Source organism: Carassius auratus, chromosome 43 (assembly GCF_003368295.1).
Source record: "Carassius auratus strain Wakin chromosome 43, ASM336829v1, whole genome shotgun sequence".
Taxonomy (NCBI): Eukaryota; Metazoa; Chordata; class Actinopteri; order Cypriniformes; family Cyprinidae; genus Carassius; species Carassius auratus.
The window spans coordinates 22723126-22746419 of NC_039285.1; the positions used below are offsets into that span (position 1 = coordinate 22723126).

At 41.6% G+C, this 23294-nt stretch overlaps 2 protein-coding genes across 2 annotated transcripts; both read left to right on the forward strand.

Annotated features, from left to right (window-relative positions):
* Positions 1-1503: 1503 nt before the first annotated feature.
* Positions 1504-12793, forward strand: chrnb4 (cholinergic receptor, nicotinic, beta 4 (neuronal)). Its single transcript, XM_026231432.1, has 6 exons — positions 1504-1668; positions 4568-4713; positions 4863-4907; positions 5101-5210; positions 5928-6945; positions 11025-12793. Exons 1-6 carry the CDS (start codon positions 1590-1592, stop codon positions 11196-11198), a joined length of 1572 nt encoding a protein of 523 aa, XP_026087217.1. The 5' UTR covers positions 1504-1589; the 3' UTR covers positions 11199-12793.
* On the forward strand, positions 12789-23294 carry chrna3 (cholinergic receptor, nicotinic, alpha 3). Its single transcript, XM_026231433.1, has 6 exons — positions 12789-12941; positions 13624-13769; positions 15244-15288; positions 20051-20160; positions 20240-21311; positions 22280-23294. The coding sequence occupies exons 1-6, from the start codon at positions 12881-12883 to the stop codon at positions 22406-22408; spliced, it is 1563 nt and encodes a 520-aa protein (XP_026087218.1). The 5' UTR covers positions 12789-12880; the 3' UTR covers positions 22409-23294.

A 23294-nucleotide genomic window follows, 5' to 3' on the forward strand; every position in this document is an offset into this window, starting at 1 on the left:
TTTTTGTCCAATCAAATGCTCCGGTTTGTTAATGTCCCTCCCCTAAAACCAGCTCCAGATGACAAGCAGCGAATCAGTGTTCTTGTCTCTGGAGTAACTAAAGCCTATTGGCTATTGATGAGTCTCTCAGTTCTGTAAGTCCAGTATATCACTATCAAACAGAGAGAATCTGTACACTCTTATGAGGATAAATAAAGTGAGGTTTTGTAATGATGTTAAATAAGAGCTATTTTTGGTCACTCAAAGAACCTTTCAGTTAAAGTTAAATAATCTGACGAACCAATAAAGAACTTTTAGTCCAATGGAAAGATCACATGGATTTTAAAGTTTCTTCTGTCAAAAAAGTCAACAGTTTACCAGTGTTCTGTTTTTATCCCATGTTGTATTTCAGGGTGACTCTGTGACATTACGATACATCAGTCGGCTGTTTGCTGTGTGCTATCACAGGATTGCATGATTATACATGCATTGCAAAACAAATGAAAAATAATAGCAAATGAGGTGAGCCAAGTCTAATAAAGACTAGAATCTGTTATTTTATTCCAGTATTTGTGTGAACTCTGTTTGTATTGCAGCACCAGAGAGAGGGTCTCGTCCATCCTCCCCCAGTCCTTCAGCAGAGCGTCTGAGAGATAAATCAGTGCTTTCAGTCTCTCTGCTCCACAAACACACAGAGGTTAGACCCTGTGAATGATCTGGACAGAGAATGACTGTGATGATGTTAACTTAAGATCTGAACACAGAAAGCACAAGCGTTCAGTGCATTAATTCATCCTTCTTTCTGGTCTATTTGTAAAATGCATAATATGAATTGCTGCACCATCCAGCCAGCCCACGCATTTATATATTTATAAACTACCTCATGCATTATAATTTGCATTGTGGAAATAGAGTTTTATCTTATTACAAGTTGCTTTGCCACTAAAATATCTATTTGAGTGATTTTGTGCACCGTGGGACTTACTTTTAGTCTAAAGCTGGCACAGTTCAGAAAGTCTAGTTAAGTTCAGTTTGGCTCCTGACTGATGGAGAGAGGAAAGAGAGGGATGTGAAAGACAGATGTGATGGATGGAGGTCAGAGTGACAGCATCTTTATTCATTACATTATTTCGTTATAATATCTGTTGATCAAAACCGCTTTCTGTTTTCACACACTGCTTGTTTTTCATTATTGTTTTACAGTTTAGATTTTAGCCTGCACGAGGCTGTTTAATGAGGTTTTCTACTGACAACATAGCATTTATAGAGCAACTGGGGCATGTTGTCACAGAGGGTCGCGTGTTCAATTAAATGAACTGGTCAATAAAACAGACATAGAACCCGACTTTCAAAACTCAACCTAAATATTGAGACAGCCCCGGTCTGCTGTGAGAGACGGGGAGGCGCAGAGGAGCGCGTCTCTCTCTCTCTCTCTCTCTCTCCCTCTCTCTCTCTCTCTCTCCCTCTCTCTCTCTCTCTCTCTCTCTCTCTCTCTCCCTCCCTCTCTCTCTCTCTCTCCTGGATGCTCCGCGCTGCTCGTGCTGTGTCTGCGGGTGCCAGCGCTTCATCCTCCTCCTCATCCTCAGTGTCTTTGCTCTGTATCGAGGTCTATGAGGAGGAATGGACTGAGGATCTCCAGCATGACGCGCGCGCTCTCCGTCCTCCTGTGCGCATTCTCTCTCCTCCGAAGTAAGTAAAGAGCTCCGGCTGCTGTTTCTGCTCTAGTTTTGATGCCACTCCTCGGTCACAGAAGTTAAACCCTGTTGCTTCAGCGTTAGAAATGTCTTTCGGTGCTTTCCTGATTTATTGCTGTTGTAAAAGTGTGAGAAAACGTGATTGTTGTTGCTTTCATAGGATGCAAATAAATGTTCGGACTGAACTGTTTAAAAACACGCCATTCTCTGTGTGTTTTGTGGATGTTTGGAGTATAAGAGCTTCATACACAGCTGAACTATCTAAAGGCACACTAGGTTTATTTATTTTAGGGAAATTGCTGGCACCTTTGATAAGCTTCATTAAAGTGATGCATATTCACATGAGATCAAGACACCAGTTATATGAGATTGTGATAATTCAACACAACATCGTGAGCCGCCATGATGAGATCACGTGACAAGCTCAGTCACCGTTTAACACTAATATTCATAATAATCATAATGATATATTTACTGGATTTATCACATTTGGCAAGTGCACATGACACTTTACAAAGCTTGAATAAATATGTGCTACAGAAACCTTTCACCAACGTTCCCATTTAGTTATGGAAACAATATTTCTGAATGTTTTTAAAAGTTTTTATTTTTTCTTCTTTTCTTCTTGGTTATGTGAAGGTTAAATAAATACACTGGTTGATCATTTTGCAAACGTTACTTTAGAACATACTCTAAACTTTCTGAAACAAACAGATGAACATTCAACTAAAAATTTTCAGAATAATAATAATAACAAAAATAAGTTCCATGAAGTATTTATAATGAATGTTTTTGTGCTAATGATTTGAGAACATTATTAAATACCAGACAATTTTCAACCAACAAAATGAGTGGAAAAATAAAATGTCCAAACAGCACTTGTTATAGAATCCTAAAAAAGAAAATATGATATGAATGGGTAGCATGAAATGGAAAATAAATGCATATGAAAAAGAAGAGTTTTTCAGCTAGACCTCATATGCTCAGGCTGATGACCGTCCAGAAGCACACTGATATGTGGCCAGATGTAGGCCAGTTGAATGCAAACACAGCTTTCTTCACCTTTAAGAGACTGAAGGCCATCTGTCCGTCTTGCTGGCCATGTGAGGCCATGTCTTTGTGTGCCTCTGTCTCTTCTCTGTAGCTGAGGACGGCCTGCAGTCATAAAACACTTTAACCCGTCTCACACTGGCTGCACGCTCATGGTGTCTGTGAAAGGACCTGCATGTGTCCAGATGCTTGCTCTGAGCTGCAGAGGATCCTGTGTCTGTGATCTGCTCCAGGGGTCTGAGTGAGACCAGAGACGAGCAGGTCTTCTACTGTGTGAAATGTGTGTGAAGTGGATGCTGTCAGACAAGAATCTCACTGCATTATTTCAGTTAATGGCAAAATGAATGTTTGGAAATGTAAACTGATATTTCCTACTGACACACTACACCAAAAGATTGAAATAACTGACAACCATTTTTTGATGGTGAAAATACGAATGACGGAAGAGTTTTCAATATATTTAACTTATTTATTATTTTTATTTGCTGTTATTTTAAATTAAAGCTTTAGTGATTTTCTTGTTTTTGACATTAATTACAGTTACTACAGTTTTAGTGATTTTAGTTCATTAAGTTAAACTAAATGAAAATCAGAAATGTTGCCTTAGAAATTCTAAATAAAATAAGTTACATTTGTAATATTTTAGTTCAGGTTTTTTTTTGTGGTTTTGGTTTTGTTTTTTGTTGAACTTAACTGTAATAACCCAGCTTGGTAGTTGTGTAATTTGAAAGACACAAAATGTGTAGTTACAGCACTAAATGACAAAATATTCTACATTAACAATATACAATTATTATTATTATGAAATATCTTTAGAAATAATTATTTTGGACCCTGGTAATGTCCTGCGTGCTTCATGCCATCACTGTGTTCTTCTTTGTCTGTTGTTCCTGTGCGTCTGCTGTTCGTTTCTCATGTTTGGTGATTCTTCAGTCAGCATTATAAAGAAAGTGCTTACAGTGTAGCTCTGGGTGTCTCTAATTAACACAGATCACTGCTCATTAATATGAATTAATCACAACTGAAGCTGCAGGTCTCGGTGATGAGAGCAGCACCTCGTTAGAGCTGATGATGAAGCACACTGACTATTCATTTGACCGTTTGGTCATTAATTCTATTAGAGGCCAGTAAAATCTGCTTTAAGTGTTGTCCTGAGTCAGATTAGATCATGCCAAAGAAAACACAGCATCTCAGCATTATTTATACGACTGTTATGAAAAGATGGAGCTGCCTATTTACTAAGAGTCAGTTTGCACACTTGATCCACTAACTGACTGAAACACCATGCATTATAACTTATAATTAAGATGTCTAATTTTTCGTATTTTGTTTAAATATCATATTTAATCATTTAGTACTGTCCTTCAGAATTTAAATTCAAATTCAGAATTTGCATTTTGTAAATCATTAAGCTGTATGTAAAGTTTTGACCTCAGTTGTATATCCATTATTTATAAATTATTCATTTTTATTTTTATTTTTCCTGAAATGTTTTAGAACATTCAGATTAAGTTTCCCATAATGTGGGCAAAATGAAAAAGTGGAATTTATCCTAAATGTTTGTATAACCAAGAAAACAATATTTTTAAAACATTAAAAAAACCTGGAAATTTTGAGCATTCAGAAATTCTATTTTCATAAATTAACAAAAATTAGCCCAATGATTTTGGAACATGTGTAGCTGTGAGAAACCCAGCAGAGTCAATTAGTCGTTATGTACACAAGTGCATTCACCTGAAAATCATATTGCAGTATTTCTGGTGGTGACTGTCACCACCTTTGTGTTTTATAACCCAAGCGAGTATGTGTTCTTGTGGTCTGAGGTGTTTTCTGGCGGTCTGCAGGTGGTCTCTGTGCAGACTCAGAGGAGCGCCTGATGAACTGGCTGCTGGGTAAAGGTCGCTATAACAAACTGATCCGGCCGGCGTTGAACAGGACCGAGAGAGTGACCGTTCTCCTGCAGGTGTCTCTGGCGCAGCTCATCAGTGTGGTGAGTCAAAACACATGAGCAGGAACAGGGCTGAGAAACACCAGATTACAAGGTCATCAGTCACTAATATAAACCAGTACAGATCTAATGCTGCTGCAAAGACATATATATGCAATACCTGTGTTATTATTTCTGTGAATTATTTCCAGAATGAGAGAGAGCAGATCATGACGACGAACGTCTGGATCACTCAGGTCAGTGTCAGCGGCTCGTCAGATCTCAATTATTACTCGATTAAAGCTTCATCAGCTCTGGCGTCCTTGTGGTTGATCTTGAATTTATCCTGCACTCACATCTATTCATTACACCACTAATCAAGTGTGTAATTGTCTGACCGAGGGAAAGTTCATCTATGAAATGATAAGACAGTTGTGATATTATCTGCAGAACTGGAATGATTATCGGCTGTCGTGGGACCCGGCAGAGTACGAGGGAATCGACAAGCTCCGGATCCCCTCCAGACACATCTGGCTGCCTGATATAGTGCTGTACAACAAGTGAGTTTCTGATAAAAGTAACCCAGATGATGAAGGAGATAATGACCGGAAACTGACTTCGGTCCTGCACGACACGAGCCACCAACTTTCACCATTGTGCCTCTGAGCAAACAGCCAGCAGTGTTTACTCCAAACAGCATTATTATCTTTAACTGAAATGATTAAAACATTTCTATTGAAAAAAATAAATACATAAAAAAATGCATATACTGAACAAAATTATAAACGCAACACTTTTGTTTTAGCCCCCATTTTTCATGAGCTGAACTCAAAGATTAGTGTACACAAAAGGCCTATTTCTCTCAAATATTGTTCACAAATCTGTCTAAATCTGTGTTAGTGAGCACTTCTCCTTTGCTGAGATAATCCATCCACCTCACAGGTGTGGCATATCAAGATGCTGATTGGACAGCATGATTATTGCACAGGTGTGTCTTAGGCTAGCCACAATAAAATACCACTCTAAAATGTGCAGTTTTACTGTATTGGGGCAAAAACAAAAGTGTTGCATTTATAACTTTGTTCAGTGTTTATTTAATGACAAACTTAACTTATTTTAACTTATTGCCAAGGCAACATGTATGCGTATTTAACTATTAGATATTGGAGGTGCAATATATATATAGTTATTTATTTGTTAAATATGCTGTATATTTTGTTAGCTTAAAATGCCCTTGTAGTTGTGACACATCTAATATTCTTCTTATTGCTCCACAGTGCAGATGGGACGTATGAGGTGACGGTCTTCACCAACGCCATCGTCCTGTTCAATGGCAGCATCGCTTGGCTTCCTCCCGCCATTTACAAGAGCGCCTGCAAGATCGAGGTCAAGCACTTCCCCTTCGACCAGCAGAACTGCACGCTCAAGTTCCGCTCCTGGACCTACGACCACACCGAGATCGACCTGCTGCTGAAGTCCGACGCGGCCAGCATGGACGACTTCACTCCCAGCGGCGAGTGGGACATCCTGGCTCTACCAGGCCGGAGGACGGTCAGCGCTCTGGACCCCACCTACGTGGACCTGACCTACGACTTCATCATCAAGCGCAAGCCGCTCTTCTACACCATCAACCTGATCATCCCCTGCGTGCTCATCACCTCGCTGGCCATCCTGGTCTTCTACCTGCCTTCGGACTGCGGCGAGAAGATGACGCTGTGCATCTCTGTCCTGTTAGCGCTAACCGTCTTCCTACTGCTAATCTCCAAGATCGTGCCGCCCACGTCGCTGGACGTTCCTCTAATAGGGAAGTACCTGATGTTCACCATGGTGCTGGTGACCTTCTCCATCATCACCAGCGTGTGTGTGCTGAACGTGCACCATCGCTCTCCAAGCACACACAGCATGCCGGACTGGGTCAAGCTGGTGTTCCTGGTCAGACTCCCAGCATTGCTATTCATGCAGAGACCGCGGGGAAACTCGGCTCGTCAGCGTCTGCGGCAGAAGCGCCATCTGAGGGACCCTGGATCTCCGCTGGGCCTTGGTGCTCCTCACAGATCCGGCATGTCGTCATCTGCCTCTGCTCTGCTGGCCTCAGCCTCAGCTGTCTCCTCGCCAGGACACTTTTATAACAGAGGACCTCAGGTTCAGTTCGGCTATGGCTCTCGCAGACACGACTCGACACAGGACCTGAGAGGGAGCAGGCCAGCTCCAGAGTGGGGATCTGAGATCCAGGAGGCCGTGGACGGCGTTTGCTATGTTGCTGACCACATGATGGGAAACGATGATGATCAAAGTGTGAGTGACTTTACTGCTTCCTAGACACACCTTTCAAAGTCTCTTCTGTTCACTGAGGCTGCATTTATTTGATCAAAAATACAGTAAAAACTGTAAAACTCTAAAATATTATTTGAATTTAAAATAACTGTTTTCTACAAGAATATCTGTACATTTTATTTTTCAGGATTCACAGATGAATAGAAAGTTCAAAAGAACAGCATTTATTTGAAATAGAAATCTACTGTCAACTTTGATCAATTTAATGTGTCAGTAAAAGTTTTAATTTATTGTTTGCCCAAACATTTGAATGGTAGTGTATTATGATTTCCACAAAAATATCAACATTGCTAATAATCAGAAATGTTTCTTGAGCAGCAAATCAGCATATTATAATGATTTCTGAAAATCATGTGACACTGTAAACCACGGCTTCATGGGCCTTATTGCTTTAATGTATTTCTGTGATGCGCAGCTAAATTGTCAGCATCATTACTTCAGTCTTCACTGTCACAAGATTTTCAGAAATCATTCTAATATGTTGATTTGCTGCTCAAGAAACATTTCTGATTATTAGCAATGTTGATATTGCACTGTGGAACAACTGGGGGGGGGGGGGTATTGGGTGGGAACCAGCAGATGGATACCATGGAGGGAAGAGACAGGAGGAACCTAGCGCAAGAGAAGCCAGGCGGGACCCAGGCCACAGCCATGATGGTAGCCCATGGTGGAGCCAACGGAAGGAGGAGCCATGGTGGAGGAAGGGCTGACGACTCCAGGGGACCGATTGACAGTAGCAGACCAGGTGGAGGAGGAGCCCGAAGTAGAGATGGAGAGCCAATGAGCCAAGGCATCACTGAGGATCTGGAGGAAGACCGATGGAAGTGGGGATCTGGAAGGCTGCGGTGGAGCCGGAGCAACCGAGGACTGAGGTGAAGCCAGAGGGCAGGAGGAGCCTGAGAGATCCAGAGGGATGAAAGGATGAGGTGAAGCCGGAGGAGTGGAGTTCTGAGGCAGCAGATGGTTGACGACAAGACCAAGGTGGAGCCGGAGGTGGACTGATGGGTCATGTTGGAGAGAAGGGAGCTAAGGGAGCCATGGTGGAGCTGCTGGGTCGAATGGCTGAGGCGTAGTCAAGGGATACTCCAGCCATGATCCTCCAGATTGAGAGTGGCACACCCGTGGTGAATCAAGCACACAGATGATGGCTGAGGGTGAGCAAAGGGGCTGACAGGTGACAGTGGTGGCGGTGGAGAACCAGCGATGACAGGAGAAGGCAGGAGTCGGAGGATGGGTGGCTGGGAAATCCAGACAGTCATCTAGTTCCAGGCTAGTCTCGCGTAGCCAGACCTTCAGACTGGCTACTGAAGGTCTGCAATTCATGGCAGCTTTCATTGGCCAAGTGCTGCCCATGAATCAAAGTTTGTTTCAAGGTGTGGAAATGTCGCCACAATAATAGACTGGTGTGTAAAACTCTCAGGCATATTTTCAAGATTCTATGCCGCAAACTTTAAATATCGTCACAATTGTAAACACGATTGTAATAATAAAATCTCCATGGTCATTGGGAAGAAGGAGGCAGGAACCGGCGCACAATCAAATAAAACTTTAATAATCACAAAATAAACAAAACAGCGCATCAGCCCCTCATGGACGACTGATGTGCGAAAATCAAAAGCAATACCTAAACCAAAATCCAGGCCTTGTCCTCTCTCGTCTTTCATGGTCGTCGCTCCAGTTTTATATCCTTCCATCTCCTACGTGGGACTCGAGACCGGCGGTGGGGCGCAGGTGTCGCTGATTTCCCAATCATTCCACCGGCCTCATTCCTTGTTCCCACGTCCCTCGGCCCCGCCCCACTCGCCACAACGATGACTTTCTTCTTTCATGAGGAGCCACAGTATCTTTGCTTCCAGACAGAACATTAAAGAAAGTGACACACATATCTCATGGAAATCCTTTGAAAAACCAATCCAATGACGACTTTGACACTTCTGAAGTGTTTACACTTTTGTGTCCCATATTGCATCAGACGTTTAGCCAACGGTCAGTGGGCATGATGTCTGAGGCTGAGACTAGTTCCTGGCAGACAGACTGTTCAAGACTGACAGAGAATTCATATGAAGGCAGGAGAAGAGGGGGCATGTCTGCATATATATCCAGATTTATTAGATCCTTATTACTGTACATAGATCGCTACTCACCCTCAGCCATGGTGCAGTGGGCTGAGCTTCCCTTTGCGCTCTCTCTGTCCACAACACTCTCCAACATGGTGAGCTCTGTTACCAGCTCTCACACCTGGTTCGACGTTGTGGTCTCTGGCTCCACTGCGATCCTCAGCTTTGTCGCCATCCATGGCGATGGCTCATTGGTCATGGCAGGCTCTGGCTGTCCGTCAGCAGTGGACTCAGGGTTCAGCTCCACACATAGGGGTGGTGGTGTGCTGGGGTCTGTGTCCGGAGTGGGGCTGGTGTCATCCGTGATGTCCACAGTCAGAGGCGATCCACAGGACACCAGCACCCACTCCACAAAGGCAGCGAAATTCCCCAAAGGACCACCTCCGGACAACCGCACTGTGCACTTGTCGTTCAGGCTGGTTTTGTAGAAAGTGCCGAGGCAGTAGTCCTGGGGGTAGCGGGTATGGTTGGCAATTTCCACGAATAGTTTCGTAAGATCCTTGAGGGAAAGACTCCTCTGCTCCAGCAGGAGGAGGAAGATGGCAGGATCATCCATAACTGGCTCAACCATTCAGAATCAAGGACATAATTAGCACTCTAGTAACTACTGGTAACTAAAAAGTAAGTAATAATGAATCAGTACATAATATTGCTTAATCTTATGAAGTAGTTAGGGTTAGGGTTAGGGGGTTTATCCGTTAATCAGGAACTACTATTTTTTCCATACATCCCCAAGAACTACTAAGAACTACTGTAAACAGGTTCATAATTAATATGAATAATGCATAATACGTAATTTTAAAGTAAAGGTCATAGTAAACCACTAGTAATGACTCATGACTCATCAGAAGGAAATATTAACAACTTGGAGCAGTATTCTAAAGTGAATAACATGATAACTTTCTAGAAATTACTGAATCATTGTAACCTGTTGAGGTTTTTGTAAGATTCTGGATAGTAACTCCTTTTGCTAGATTTGGTAGCAATTGAGTTATTACAGTACTAGTGGGTTATCCCGATCTTCCCTTTAGAATTTATTATATATTATGCATAATTCACATTAATTATGATTAGCTAATAGTGAACTGCCACTTTCAACTGAGTGCTATTACTTCCTAATCATTAATCAGAGTTTCTTGTTAGTTAATAATAGTTAGTGCATTAGTTATGTGTTCCTGTGTAGTTATTCATTACCTAAAAATCATTCTAAAGTGTTACCAAACAAAGGATTATTTAATGTAAAAGTATTTGTTATCTGTAATTCCATATCATCCTAAGAACTCTTCGTTGGAGATTGATGGCTTGTAGAGTTTTTATGACTTTTCACTTGTAAATCACAGGCCATAATTGCCCTTATCGATCTAACATTAAATATTTGTAAACGGTTCAATTTGTAAGAGTCAGTGATTGTGTGAGTCTTATTGACATTTAAAAAAAGAGAGATGAGAGTGATTTGTTGGTGAATGCATGCTGGCTGAACTGTGTGTGTATTTCATTTGCTGTGTGCAGGAAACACTAGTCTAACATCTCGCTCATAAGATATTACCTGGACATTATGGTTTACAACAGATGGAATTATGCAGCATAAGTTAAATGTCATTTCAATTTAACAAAGAACATTTATTCAGCAGACACACAGGTGGGAGGCAGCCAAGGTTATGCTCACGCTTCAGCCAGAGCCCATTGTAAGAGCATCAATCGTGTGCTTAAATCACTGTGGAAGAGAGAGAGAGAGAGAGAGAGAGAGAGAGAGAGAATAATAGTGAGAATCAGAAAGTGCCGAGGACAGCGGTCTGAGAGAGATGGAGTAGTGGATCAGCACTGTGTTCCGACTCATTCTGCTTCCATTTGTTTCCTCGTCCCTTATTAGTGCACTAATGCATCAATAGGGTTATTAACGAGTCGGTCTCTGTGCATCCGCAGGTCATCGAGGACTGGAAGTATGTGGCCATGGTGGTGGACCGCCTGTTTCTGTGGATCTTTGTGATCGTGTGTGTGGTGGGAACACTGGGTCTGTTCCTCCAGCCGCTCTTCCAGACCCAGACCGCAGCCGTCCAGCAGCCCAGCGCAGAGCCGTCCAGACGAGACGGGATGTGAGGCCTGACCGGGTCACCTGCCGCCCCCGAGATCTGAATGAACTGCTGCTTTATATTATCTTATTCAAACACATGAAGCTCTGATTGACGATCTGAGCATGAAACACCAATAGTGTCACAGTCATTGTGCTATTATTATATTATAATCTCACTGTTGAGCATTTTCCTCACATCAGCAATTTTTTTACCCAGAATATGGCCACGGAGTGTGTAAAGTGAAACCAAACGGAAATACAGAATTTATTATTGTTTTCAAACAGGTTTCACTCCCTTTGTCTGCCATTGGTCTGAAACAACAGTTAACCCCGCCCACTGACTCTTGTTATAGGTCGAGACATTGTTAGTCACTTTTCAGGGAAATAAACCTACAGATGACTACAGATAATCCCTGCACATTAGAATTATTTAATCCATTTTTTTTAAATTGGTGTAGGATTTACTTTGTAAAGATTTCCACTCAAACATTGCTAGTAAGCTTCACAGAAACACTAGTAACACTGAATTAAACATGAAATCATGAAGTAGAAAGATTGAAATAGTATTTTCTTGTAAAATTTACTCCAAATTTCAGTAGTCTTGATAGATACACAAGGTATTTCTCGGTTTTCACTCTCTTTTGCAGCCATTCATGTCCATTTTGGCAAAGTCTTGATGAAATCAGCACAAATGTTCTTCATTTCGTCAGAGAGGAAGAAGAATCACCTGCTCGTCCTGGTTTCTTTTCACACTATTCTCTTCAGTGCCGGTGTGTTCAAGCATTCATCAGCTGTCGTTTTATTTCTCATCTTCTGTGTTCCTCATTGTGTTCACCTGAAAGAACCTTCAGATGATGGACTCGTGAGTATAGCGCCACCTGCTGGCTGTGCTCTCACTCACACTGGAATCCTGCAATTATTCTGTATCTAATGCAGACAACAGAGCATCACTGTCATTCACAGCACAGAATACTGTATCTCTTTATACAGATTTTGTTTTATATCAGGACAGGTTACACCGAGGTGTTGGAGGTTTTATATTTTACCAAAAATCCACACAGGACATTGTTGGAGTGTGTGTGCGAGAGTTATGGAGTTTATGGCATAAATATATATATATATATATCAGTCTGAATCAACAGCTGTTTGAAACATACATCGCCTACCATTTCTTGGGAAGCCAACATTAGGGTCACTCTGATATGGGTATTATTCTCATATACTGATATTTATACTGATATTTCAGACAAATGTATTACTTGGATCTTTCTGTCAACCAGTATTAAATGTGTTCTTCATGGTAAAACTATAAAATCCTCCTGTGCTTTATCCTGTAACAATGTGAGAATCACATCATATGACCATATTCTGAGGCGTCTCGCTTCACGCGCGCTGCGTTTTAAAGAGGGTAGGGGTGAATTCAGGTGAAGTGGGATACTTTTGCCATTGAGATGACTGGGGAAATGCCCGTATTAACTTGAATTCACCCAATTCAGTGGTCGACTTTTGAGTGCATTTGCTGTTTTGCGCCTTGGACAGTAGCTATCCTCTGATTAAGGAGAAGTGCGCGCTCTCGCTCTGTCGCCTCTCCCCTCTTTCTCTTTCTCTCCCTCTCTCTCTCTCTCTCTCTCTCTCTCTCTCTCTCGTCTTCCTCGTCCCCGTTCAGACTCTATTGGATTGCTCTTCTATCAGTTCTCCGGACTGTACGATGAAAACCAGACCTCTTGTCATTTTGCGCACCTGCTGCTCTCTGTTCTTTCTTCTTTCGGGTGAGTAAAGATTTGTTGCTGTTTATTGAAATTAATGAAACGAGCATAACAGAAATGAGACCAAATGTGCGATTTAACACAGTGTTACGTGTAATTAGTTTTTTTTATTTTATTTTTTATTTTTTAAATTAATAATTCAAGCCAGTCGCAGGGAAAAGTCAGTTTCTAAAACACGTTGACCATCTTTGATAAAGTCGCGGGTATGGGGTAAATTGTCACAATGTATGTATGTCTTTTTATCAGGTCTAAGACACCAAATTCGTAAATAAAAACGAATGTTTTTTTATCATTCATCCCTAGTTCAGTCTAACGATACTAAAATGTGTCTCATATCAATTCAGTGCGTTCTTACATGTTTTCAGTTATAATCAGGATCATAGTTAGAGGTTAAATAAGGACTGAGTTTAATAACTAAGTCATCTCAATGGCAAAAGTGTCTTAATTTATCTGAATGAACCCCTTTGTATGTGTTGGCTCAAAACGAAATCTAGATACTGCCAAAAGAAGAGAGGTTTAAAATGGATGCTGATTACTATATAATCTGGTGTTATTGCCTGCTTAAGATAAATCACTTTGTTGTATTCTTCATTTGTTAAATTGCTCCTGCATGTGTTGAGAGGCTCTGGCTCTCCTCTTCTGAAGCAGTGGAGATTCTGTGCTGTAATCAAGGTCTCTGCTCCAGATTCAGGGGTTTGTGGCTCTGAGGCTGAGCACAGGCTCTTCTCAGTCATCTTCTCCAGTTATAACCAGTACATCAGACCGGTGGAGAACGTGTCCGACCCCGTCATCGTCCAGTTTGAAGTGTCCATGTCACAGCTGGTCAAAGTGGTAAGAACAAACGCAGGCTCATTTTCATATTTTACCCCAGTTTCAGATGATTTGAGTGTGCAGTGGGGTCAGACTCTGCTCTCCGTCATTTCTATCAGTCATCTGCTGACACATGATGAGTTTGCTCTCTTCAGAGAGCGAGTGTGATCTCACATTGATTCTGTGCCTGACCTCTGACCTCAGACACTCATCGATCCGTCAGCGTGAATGAGCGTGAGAGCGCATGATCTGGTGTATTTTCAGTCTTCTTCTCATCTCAGTCTCTGAGAACATCTCACTTCTGTTAAACACAGTGTCTATCAAGCCTTACTTCCTTCCTCATGTCATTCTTTCTAATTTCTTTTCTGTAGATTGTTTAATTCAACCTGACAATGATAAGGTCTGTGTGATTCAAAAGAAGGCATTTCTGCAATCTCTGTGCATTCAGTCATATACGATTGTTATGCTCTAAAGATAAGGGAGACTGTCTCATGCTTTTTGGGGATGGGAACGCAAACAACAATATTACAAAGAAAGATTTCAGTATTGAATTGCAGAGAAAGTCTAAATATGAACTTCTGAAATGCTCTCAATTCTCTGCCAGCACCTTTAGTGGACTGATTTTACGCTTTACATTTACATTTATGCATTTAACAGACACTTTTATCTAAAGCGACTTACAGTGCATTCAAGCTATACTAATTTATTTATTTTACCAGTATATTTTGACAGACTATTGGATTAAAAGGTGATAATAGATGACATACTAAAGGCATATAAGGAAATGTATTATGTAATGTAAAGTTGAGATAAAGTTTCAAAAAACATTTTCTTTCTATATATTTAAAGTGAATATCAATTTAGATTCAACCTTCATATACCAAAATATATTTCAAAATGTATCTCAGTTGCAGGAAAATGCATTTCTGATCTTACAGTAGTCTACACATATGTGTTATTATGTTCACGTGTTTTGTAGACAAAGTTTTTCTTCAAATGTGACATATTCAGTGTTATTTTAATAGAGATATTATTATAGTTTTTGTTAATATATTGAATTAGATTTCATTGTTATTTCATTGTTCATTTATGATAAAAAATGTATTGATAGCAAATATGTTTGTTTTTTTCTGTATACACTTTTTTCCCTGGATATGGGATTGTGAGAGTCCAATTTTTTGGAGCGTTTAAGAAAACCCTCAGACGTTGAGCTACAAATGGAGCATGTTTGTGGGCAGCTGGAGGTCCGTGTGCATCATGAAGCTCCTCCAGGCCACGGGACTCAGGTGGTCCTTGAGCACAGCCCATCTGTGAGACACGGAGGCTCGGGTTCGGTCCGCTCTCTCCCGCTCACACTGACGCCTGGAGAATGATTGCTTATGACAGCATGTCTCTTCTTCAAGCTCTAAAATATTAATCCAGAGATGTGTTCATTCGGCCGCAGGTGATATGTCTGCGACTCTCAGAGACTCTCTTTTCCTTTTTCTTTCCACAGGATGAGGTGAACCAGATTATGGAGACCAATCTTTGGCTGCGACATGTAAGCACATGCATTATTCACGCACATCCAAAGGTCATTAATTCATTTAGATAATTGATCACAGTTGTATTCACTATCTTTGCGGTAACAGTTTACCGTGATTTGAGCAGCAGATGGATTTGATTCCCAGTGGAATACAGATCTAAGATTTTGAAAAGACATGATAATGAGTAATGAATGGGATGAAACAATATGAAAAACTTATAAAGGATACCATAACCCCATTAAGACAAGTCTTTCCACTTTATTGACAGTCCTGATTCAGATAAGTGATAAAACATGCATTCGATTTACAGAACATGCATTAATGAATCCATTAAATTAAGAAAGGTGCTGTGGTTCATTGAGGAAGGTGACTTTAAATGGGTGAAAACTAAAACGTTCCTGACAACAAGTTTAATTTGTTGCTTGCTTTAGATCAGTGACGATTATATATAATGATGGAGAGTTGAATACAGAATGCAGATCATTCAGAATTTGATGGAGGATTTTAATTAAATATTAGATTTTTCTCACGCTGCACTCAGTTATTGGTCTTAGCTGATGAACGGTAAGGGGTTTCTGGCTCCAAAAAGTTTTAAAACCCCATGGTGTAGATGATATTATTATATTCATATAGGAATCTGGTGAACTACTATATACATTTGAATGTGATCAGATTTTGGTTTTCAGATGTCTAATTGTCTGATATTTTTTACTACCCTGAAGATTGGAAATGGTCTACTTAAACAAGACAGCTTTAGATCTCATAAGTTGTTAAGAGAGTGAACATGAGGAGAGTAATAATTGTGACCTCCTTTTGAATGAATCATTCAGTTCATTAATGATTAAATTGCAAATCATTAATCCCATTTAATCAGGCTAACTTAATACAAACTCTGTATGTACTGACCGCATCAGTTCTATTAAATGTGCCTTTAGTTGGCATTGCCTCCCTTAACTATATTAAACAGGGCAAACGGGATGTGTGTGTCCTAAGTGACTCCTCTCATCTCAGTGATGACGGACTTTGCTGTTGTTTTGCCAGAAGAGAGTCTGGAGAATAATAAATGAGAGCATGGCTTACGGCCACATCTTTGAAACACACTCAGCATCTGATAGTAGCCATTTAGTCTGTGTGTTTGCTGTAACCCTGACATACTTTGTGTCACACAACATGATAACTCGCCTTCATGTTTTGTGCATACAAACCCATCAAACTAAAATTGGTGTAAAAAAAGAAAAACACCTTTACAGCAACACTTTACTTGAATCATATATATATATATATATACGGGTGCAGTTCTCCTCCGGACCATGGGTCTGGCAGCTCACATCTCTGGTGGCACGGGAATCCCACAACGCACCCTTCCTGTACCCACAAGGAAACCAGTGTGCATGAACGGGGAAGAGACTGGTCTCTCGAGGAGAGGCACGTTGGGCTTTTAAACAGCGGCGGTGATTATATATATATATAATGGATTTCGCAAGCATTTTTAATTCATTAATAATTCCTTGTAATGCACTTTGTTGTATGATCTCAATAATTGTAACTCCATTTATAATACTATTCATACTATACCTCGTCTCCGGCGGAAGTCCTCGATCAGCAACCGATCCAGAAAATCCTGAGCTGGAACCCTCTCCTCTAGACCGTAACCCTCCAAGTCCAACAGGTATTGGATACCCCTGCAATGACGATGAACTTCTGGTAATCTCCTAACCGAATAGACAGAAGAAACATCCACTAGACGAGGGGGAGTGGGGGTAGGAGATTAAATGTTGAAAATGAAGGGGAGATCTGAAAACAGATTTAACCCTGGATACATGAAAAACAGGGTGCACCTGACCAAGGGCTGGAGACAACTTAAGCCGTACTACATGTGGATTAAGGACCCTGGTGATCTGGTATGGACCAATTAACCTAGGCCTCAACTTGCGAGAGACAGCCTTGAGAGGCAGGTCCTTGGAAGACAGCTATACCTTCTGACCACAGACATAGCGGGGTGTTTGATTAGTGCCATTAACGTACCATTCACCTGGAGTGCTCAGATTCGGCAGGCCATTTTTAGGTGAGCGCCATTAAGGATGCAGCTACCTGTCCAAAGTTCCTGATGAATTGCCGGTAAAAGTTGGCGAAGCCCAAAAAATGATACAGAGTCTTCCTGGAGTTGGGGACTGGCTTCTTGGCGACATCCTCAACCTTGGCCGGATCCCACTTAATCACCCCAGCTGACACAAAAAAGTCAAGGAACAAGACTGACTTGGCATGGATCTCGCACTTTTCCATCTTGACATAAAGCTGGTTTTCCAGCAGCTGCTGGAAGACCTGGTGCGCGTGCGGAGTGTGTACCTGAAGAGATGGAGAAAAGATGAGAATATCATCAAGGTACACAAAGACAAACTGGTTAATCATGTCTCTCAACACACTATTTATCATGCTTCTGGAAGACAGCAAGAGCATTAGTAAGCCTCAGTTGGAAGGACCAGGTATTCATAATGTCCTGTAGGGGTAATGAAGGCTCTCTTCCACTTATCGCCCTCGCAAATATGGATTAGGTGATAGGCATTTTGGAGGTTTAACTTAGTAAAGATGTTGGATCCTGCAAGAGTTCAAAGGCAGATGACATAAATGGCATGGGGTACCTGTTCTTAACAGGAATGACATTAAACCCTCGGTAATCAATCCAAGGATGCAGAATGAAGAAGAACTTAACGCCAGCATGGGAAGACGACTGGAGAATGAGACTGGCTTTTATGGATTATTTAATGTATTTGTCCATAGACTCTCGTTCGGGCTCTGACAGGGAAAAGAGATCACCCTGGGGCGGAGAAGTGCCTTGCTGGACTTGCTGAAAACCAGCTGCAGATCATGGTACTCCCCCAGGTGAGATCAGCTACCCCAACCGGCAACACTGGAGGCACAGACACAGGAGAAGAGGCAGCAACTAGGCAACACACATGACAAGACTGACTTCAGACGCAATCTGGCTGCGGGACCGATCTACATGAGGGCTGTGCTGAGCCAACCAAGGGTACCCCAGAATAAGACATAGTATATGGGGACCTCAGGAGGAACAGCACAACTGACTCATGGTGATTTCCCAACACAACAAGACTCAACAGGGGGTGGTGTGGATGATAGTGGCTACTGGCTGGCCAGAAAGGCCCCAGACAGTGACAGGAGAGGAGAGGGCAATGGCAGGGACGCCCCAGCTTTTGGCTGTGCTGCAGTCCAGGAAGCTGGCTTCAGCACCAGAATCAAGTAAGGCCTTGCAGTAGTGGGTAGAGTCTTGGTTACTGATGGTGGCAGAGAGTTGGGTGCAAGATAAAAGGGGAGATAAGAGAGGAAGTGCCCACCAGGTCTCACCAGTTGACTAGTAGCCCTTGGCATTTAAAGGACACGATTGAGCGAAATGGCCCGGCATTCCACAATAGAGGCAGACTCCCCATACCACCCTTTGTTGTTTCTCCGACAATCTAATTTGCTCCAACTGCATGGGCTCAGGTTCAGCCAGAGGCGATTGAGGTGGTGGGTGGACTTTAAAAGGCTGGGTCTCCTCTAGCCCCCAGGAAGAGCAGGGAGCCAAGCGTCACTGAATCAAATGGAGACTTTCAACTCAAGTAGCTAGATTGATAAAGCCCTCCATGTCTTTGGGTTGATCGTGTGTAGCTGTCTCATTCTGGATTTTAAAGTTAAGCCCCTCCCAAAAAAATAACCCGCAGTGCCCCTTCATTCCAGTTGCAATAGGCTGCTAGAGTCTTAAATTGGAAAGCATATTCAGTCATGGAACAGCCTCCTTGATGGAGCTGTGCTAATTTGGATGCAGCTTTATCCCCCTTAACAGAGCAATCAGAAAGCCTTGTCATTTCACTGCAAAACTCCTCAAAGTCTGTGCAGAAGTGGGCTTTTGCATTATCATTGTCATTGCATTGGAGTCTTTCCTATCAGCAGAGTAATGATGTAAGCTAACTTTTACCATTCTTTAGCATATCTGCGTACTTGCAGTGTGAACACCAGCGCACACTGAGATAAAAATGCCCGACATGAACTCGAATTTCCATCATACAAGGGCGGGTTGTTGGTGTGTGGCTTGGGCTCATGGTCGCAGTGAGAGAGAGATAGGGGAACCGCAAGAAAACAAGGACAACAAAATGTCTTGGAATTTGCGGAAGCAGCCAATTAATTTAGCCATTTGGGCAGTGAGGGTCTCTGCCACCTGAGTGGTGGACGAGAGCTGGATGGCTTGGTGGCAGAGGAGAACTTCTTGATAAGCAATAGCCAATCAAACAAACTCCTCACCTGCTGGATCCATCTGATGAGATTGTGACATAATGTACTGTAGGAAACAATGCATTCTAGGCAATATTACAACACATTCAATATTACAACAATATCTTTCTAATGCAATATACATAAAGGCTTTAAGTAAATTGTCAAAATAAAAAAATTTCCAGTAAATTTCCAGTGAACTTGAAATCAAAAAACTGAAACTATTTTCTTGCTAAATGTACTCCAGTAATCTTTGAAAACTATGTAAGCCCATTTCTGCCACTGTATAAAAAACTAAAAGTTATTGTAGCTTTTTATCGCACAGTTTTGACTTTTTTCTCAGAACTGCATGATATAAACTTGGAATTGCATTTTACAAAGTCAGAATTGCGAGATATAGTCAAAAAAATTTAGAATTGTTAGATTAAAAAGTTGCAATTACATTTTATATTTTTATTCAGTGGCGGAAAGGGAAAACATAGTTTTTCTGTGTGTTTCTACTTTTCGTAGATTTGGAACGATTATAAGCTCAGATGGGATCCTAAGGATTTTGGAGGTGTAGAGTTCATCCGTGTGCCATCCAAGAAGATTTGGAAACCAGACATTGTGTTGTACAACAAGTAAGTGATCTGGTCTGATCCTTGTTTGGATATTGACCTCGTCAGTCCTTCATGATCTGTTTCTTTTTCCAAACCGCAGTGCAGTTGGAGATTTCCAGGTGGACGACAAAACGAAAGCTCTTCTACGATTCAACGGAGATGTCACCTGGATCCCTCCGGCCATCTTCAAGAGCTCCTGCAAGATCGACGTCACCTTCTTCCCGTTCGACTATCAGAACTGCACTATGAAGTTCGGCTCGTGGACCTACGACAAAGCCAAGATCGACCTGGTGCTGATCGGCTCAACCATCAACCTGAACGATTTCTGGGAAAGCGGTGAGTGGACCATCATCGACGCTCCCGGATACAAGCATGACATCAAGTACAACTGCTGCGAGGAGATCTACACAGACATCACATACTCGATCTACATCCGTCGGCTGCCACTCTTCTACACCATAAACATGATCATTCCCTGTCTGCTCATCTCCTTTCTGACTGTTCTGGTTTTTTATCTCCCTTCTGACTGTGGAGAGAAGGTGACCTTGTGCATTTCCGTTCTCCTCTCCCTCACGGTTTTCCTCCTGGTCATCACTGAAACCATCCCATCCACATCTCTCGTCATCCCTCTAATCGGAGAGTACCTGCTTTTCACCATGATATTTGTGACTCTGTCCATCGTGATCACTGTGTTTGTGCTCAATGTGCATTACCGCACACCTAAGACGCACACCATGCCTGGTTGGGTGCGGCACGTCTTCCTCAGTCTGCTCCCTCAGGTCATGTTCATGAAGCGGCCTGAGAAAGACCCAGAGAGGAAGACCAGATCCTGCACTCTTCACACTCCAGGTCTGGTTTCCACAAATCTTTCACGCCGGGCTCCTCTGCTCCTGTGCACCACTGAGCTCAACAAACTAAGTGAGGCGTCCAAAACGGCATCCAAGACAGTGCCCAGCTTTCTGTGTCGAGACGGCCGATGTACTTGCTGCTGGAATCAACACGGCACCAACGTCTCCAGTGAAGGAGCAGAGGACGGAGGAGGAGGGAGTCCGTGCTCCAGCTCTGAGTCTCTGGACGCAGGCGTTCTGTGCTTGTCTCCACAGGTCAGAGATGCCATAGAGAGCGTCAAGTACATTGCAGAGAATATGAGGCTACAGAACGAGGCCAAGGAGGTGAGAGAACCGACTTCAATTCATGATTCATTGTCATTGATGACTTTTTATTCCTAGGTCTTCAGTGTTTAGTGTTAAACAAGCAAGGGATCCTGAAAGGGGAAATATAAAGCATGTTTCTGCTTCTGGGAGTGCTGAACTCTATCAACTACATAATTTAACTCTGTAAAGCCTAACTTAGGAAATAATAGTTAGAAATTCAAATTTTATGAAATGAACCTTTAGACAAAATCATATATATATATATATATATATTGTTTGTATGTGCTTTTCCTTGAGTATCATATTTTTTCCATCAGGCTTAATTTACAGTGCTTATTTATTCAGAACTCTGAGAAAAGTTTTTGACATTTATGATAAAATTCTGATGCTTGTATTGTAAATCAATGAGATCTTTATAACAGTAGGGCAGATACTGACATTAAATTATCTAAATATGAGTCTGTGCTCTGTATCTCCAGTAATGTGTGTCAGTGAGATGAGATGTAAATGATCCGCACATATAACACAGTGACTGAGAGCTGAAGAAATCAAGGCTCCTCAGAAGATGTGAGATGTTCTGGAGGCTTGTGAAGATCATTCCTCCGCTGAGGAACAGTGAAAGTAAAGCTTCTGGAAACAAACGCTCCTCAAAAGATCAGATTTGAGACTCTAAAACATGACTGATGGAGAATCAAGTAAAGCTGAGCTGCTTCAGTCCAGGAAGAGTTCATCTGGAGATATTACTGACCTTATTCTGACCTTTACTTGATCACAATCACAAGATTTGACACCAGAAGAAGCAGCTGAAGCTGGACAGTTGTACAATTACACTAAAAGAGCTTTGACTAGATAAAAAACTCACGACAGAAGGCATGGATGAAATTGTGTGTGAAACAGTAGAGCTTAAACATTTTGAGCCTTAGAAATTTGCACATCAAATATGATCCATAGTTCATGTCTTGCTTTTCCAACCCTTGTCTTTAAAGGTCCAGGATGACTGGAAGTATGTGGCGATGGTGATTGACAGGATCTTTCTGTGGGTGTTTGTCCTCGTGTGCATTCTGGGTACAGCTGGACTCTTCCTGCAGCCGCTGCTGATGGCCGAGGACATGTGATCCTTCACAAGCACAGAACATTTTCATAGTCAGAACCTAATTTTCAGCAACCTTAACTCAGCATTTTATGTATTTTTTTAATTGTGTTTCATTTTAGAGCAGAAAATACATCTGTTTACAGGTTGGTAGACTCTGGGACTTTATAAGAGATCAAATGGAGCAGCTAAAATAAGGATCATCATCGACTTTCAAAAAGATTTCTAAGTACTCACCCGATGGCTTAGTGTCCTCTTTTGTCAATTCCTATTTCCATCAAAGTCATGCAACCCAGCTGCATTATATAAAGCTAAAAAACATTTGTCCAATGACTGAATGGAATATCTGGCCTGTAGATGGAGCGTTAGAGAAGAGTATTCAAGTGTCTTAAAGGAATAGTTCACCCATCTTTTTTTCTATGTTTGAAGAATGATCACACAGGTCTTTTTTGTGTTTCACAGTTCACAGTAAGCTCCAAAATGACAAGAAAAAAAGCACCATAAAAGTAGTTTGTACAAACGTGTTTCTTTCCTCGATGATAAACAGTGTAAAAATACAGTTGCTCTCTGCTAATATTCTCCTCTAGTCAGCTGTGTAACTCATGAATACTGATTTGAGTACACAATCTCAAGTCACAATCTCCTTGTGTGAGTGTTTTGTACTTTCAGGTAAAAAGCACCACCTAGTGGATACTTTAAGCAAGTCCCTGGTGAAAAGACTAGATGATTCTGCATAGTTCAGTATGGGTCTCTGAAACAGTCAAAATACTTTTTTCAGACATGTAATGGGTATCCGCTCTCTTTACATGTTCATATGTTCTCAGTGTATGATGTTAAACCTTGATGCACATTTTCAGCTTTCTGAGGAATCCTGCAAATAAAGAAAGACTGACAACTATGAAGGTCTTCTG

What these genes read in the sequence shown, in the direction of transcription:
- chrnb4 (XM_026231432.1), top strand. Translation starts at nt 1,590, where the DNA reads ATGAGGAGGAATGGACTGAGGATCTCCAGCATGACGCGCGCGCTCTCC. An exon ending in CGAACGTCTGGATCACTCAG is followed by an intron (nt 4,908 to 5,100) that starts GTCAGTGTCAGC and finishes TATTATCTGCAG; the next exon opens with AACTGGAATGATTATCGGCT. An exon ending in GAAACGATGATGATCAAAGT is followed by an intron (nt 6,946 to 11,024) that starts GTGAGTGACTTT and finishes GTGCATCCGCAG; the next exon opens with GTCATCGAGGACTGGAAGTA.
- chrna3 (XM_026231433.1), top strand. Translation starts at nt 12,881, where the DNA reads ATGAAAACCAGACCTCTTGTCATTTTGCGCACCTGCTGCTCTCTGTTC. An exon ending in TCTGTTCTTTCTTCTTTCGG is followed by an intron (nt 12,942 to 13,623) that starts GTGAGTAAAGAT and finishes TCTCTGCTCCAG; the next exon opens with ATTCAGGGGTTTGTGGCTCT. An exon ending in TACAGAACGAGGCCAAGGAG is followed by an intron (nt 21,312 to 22,279) that starts GTGAGAGAACCG and finishes TTGTCTTTAAAG; the next exon opens with GTCCAGGATGACTGGAAGTA.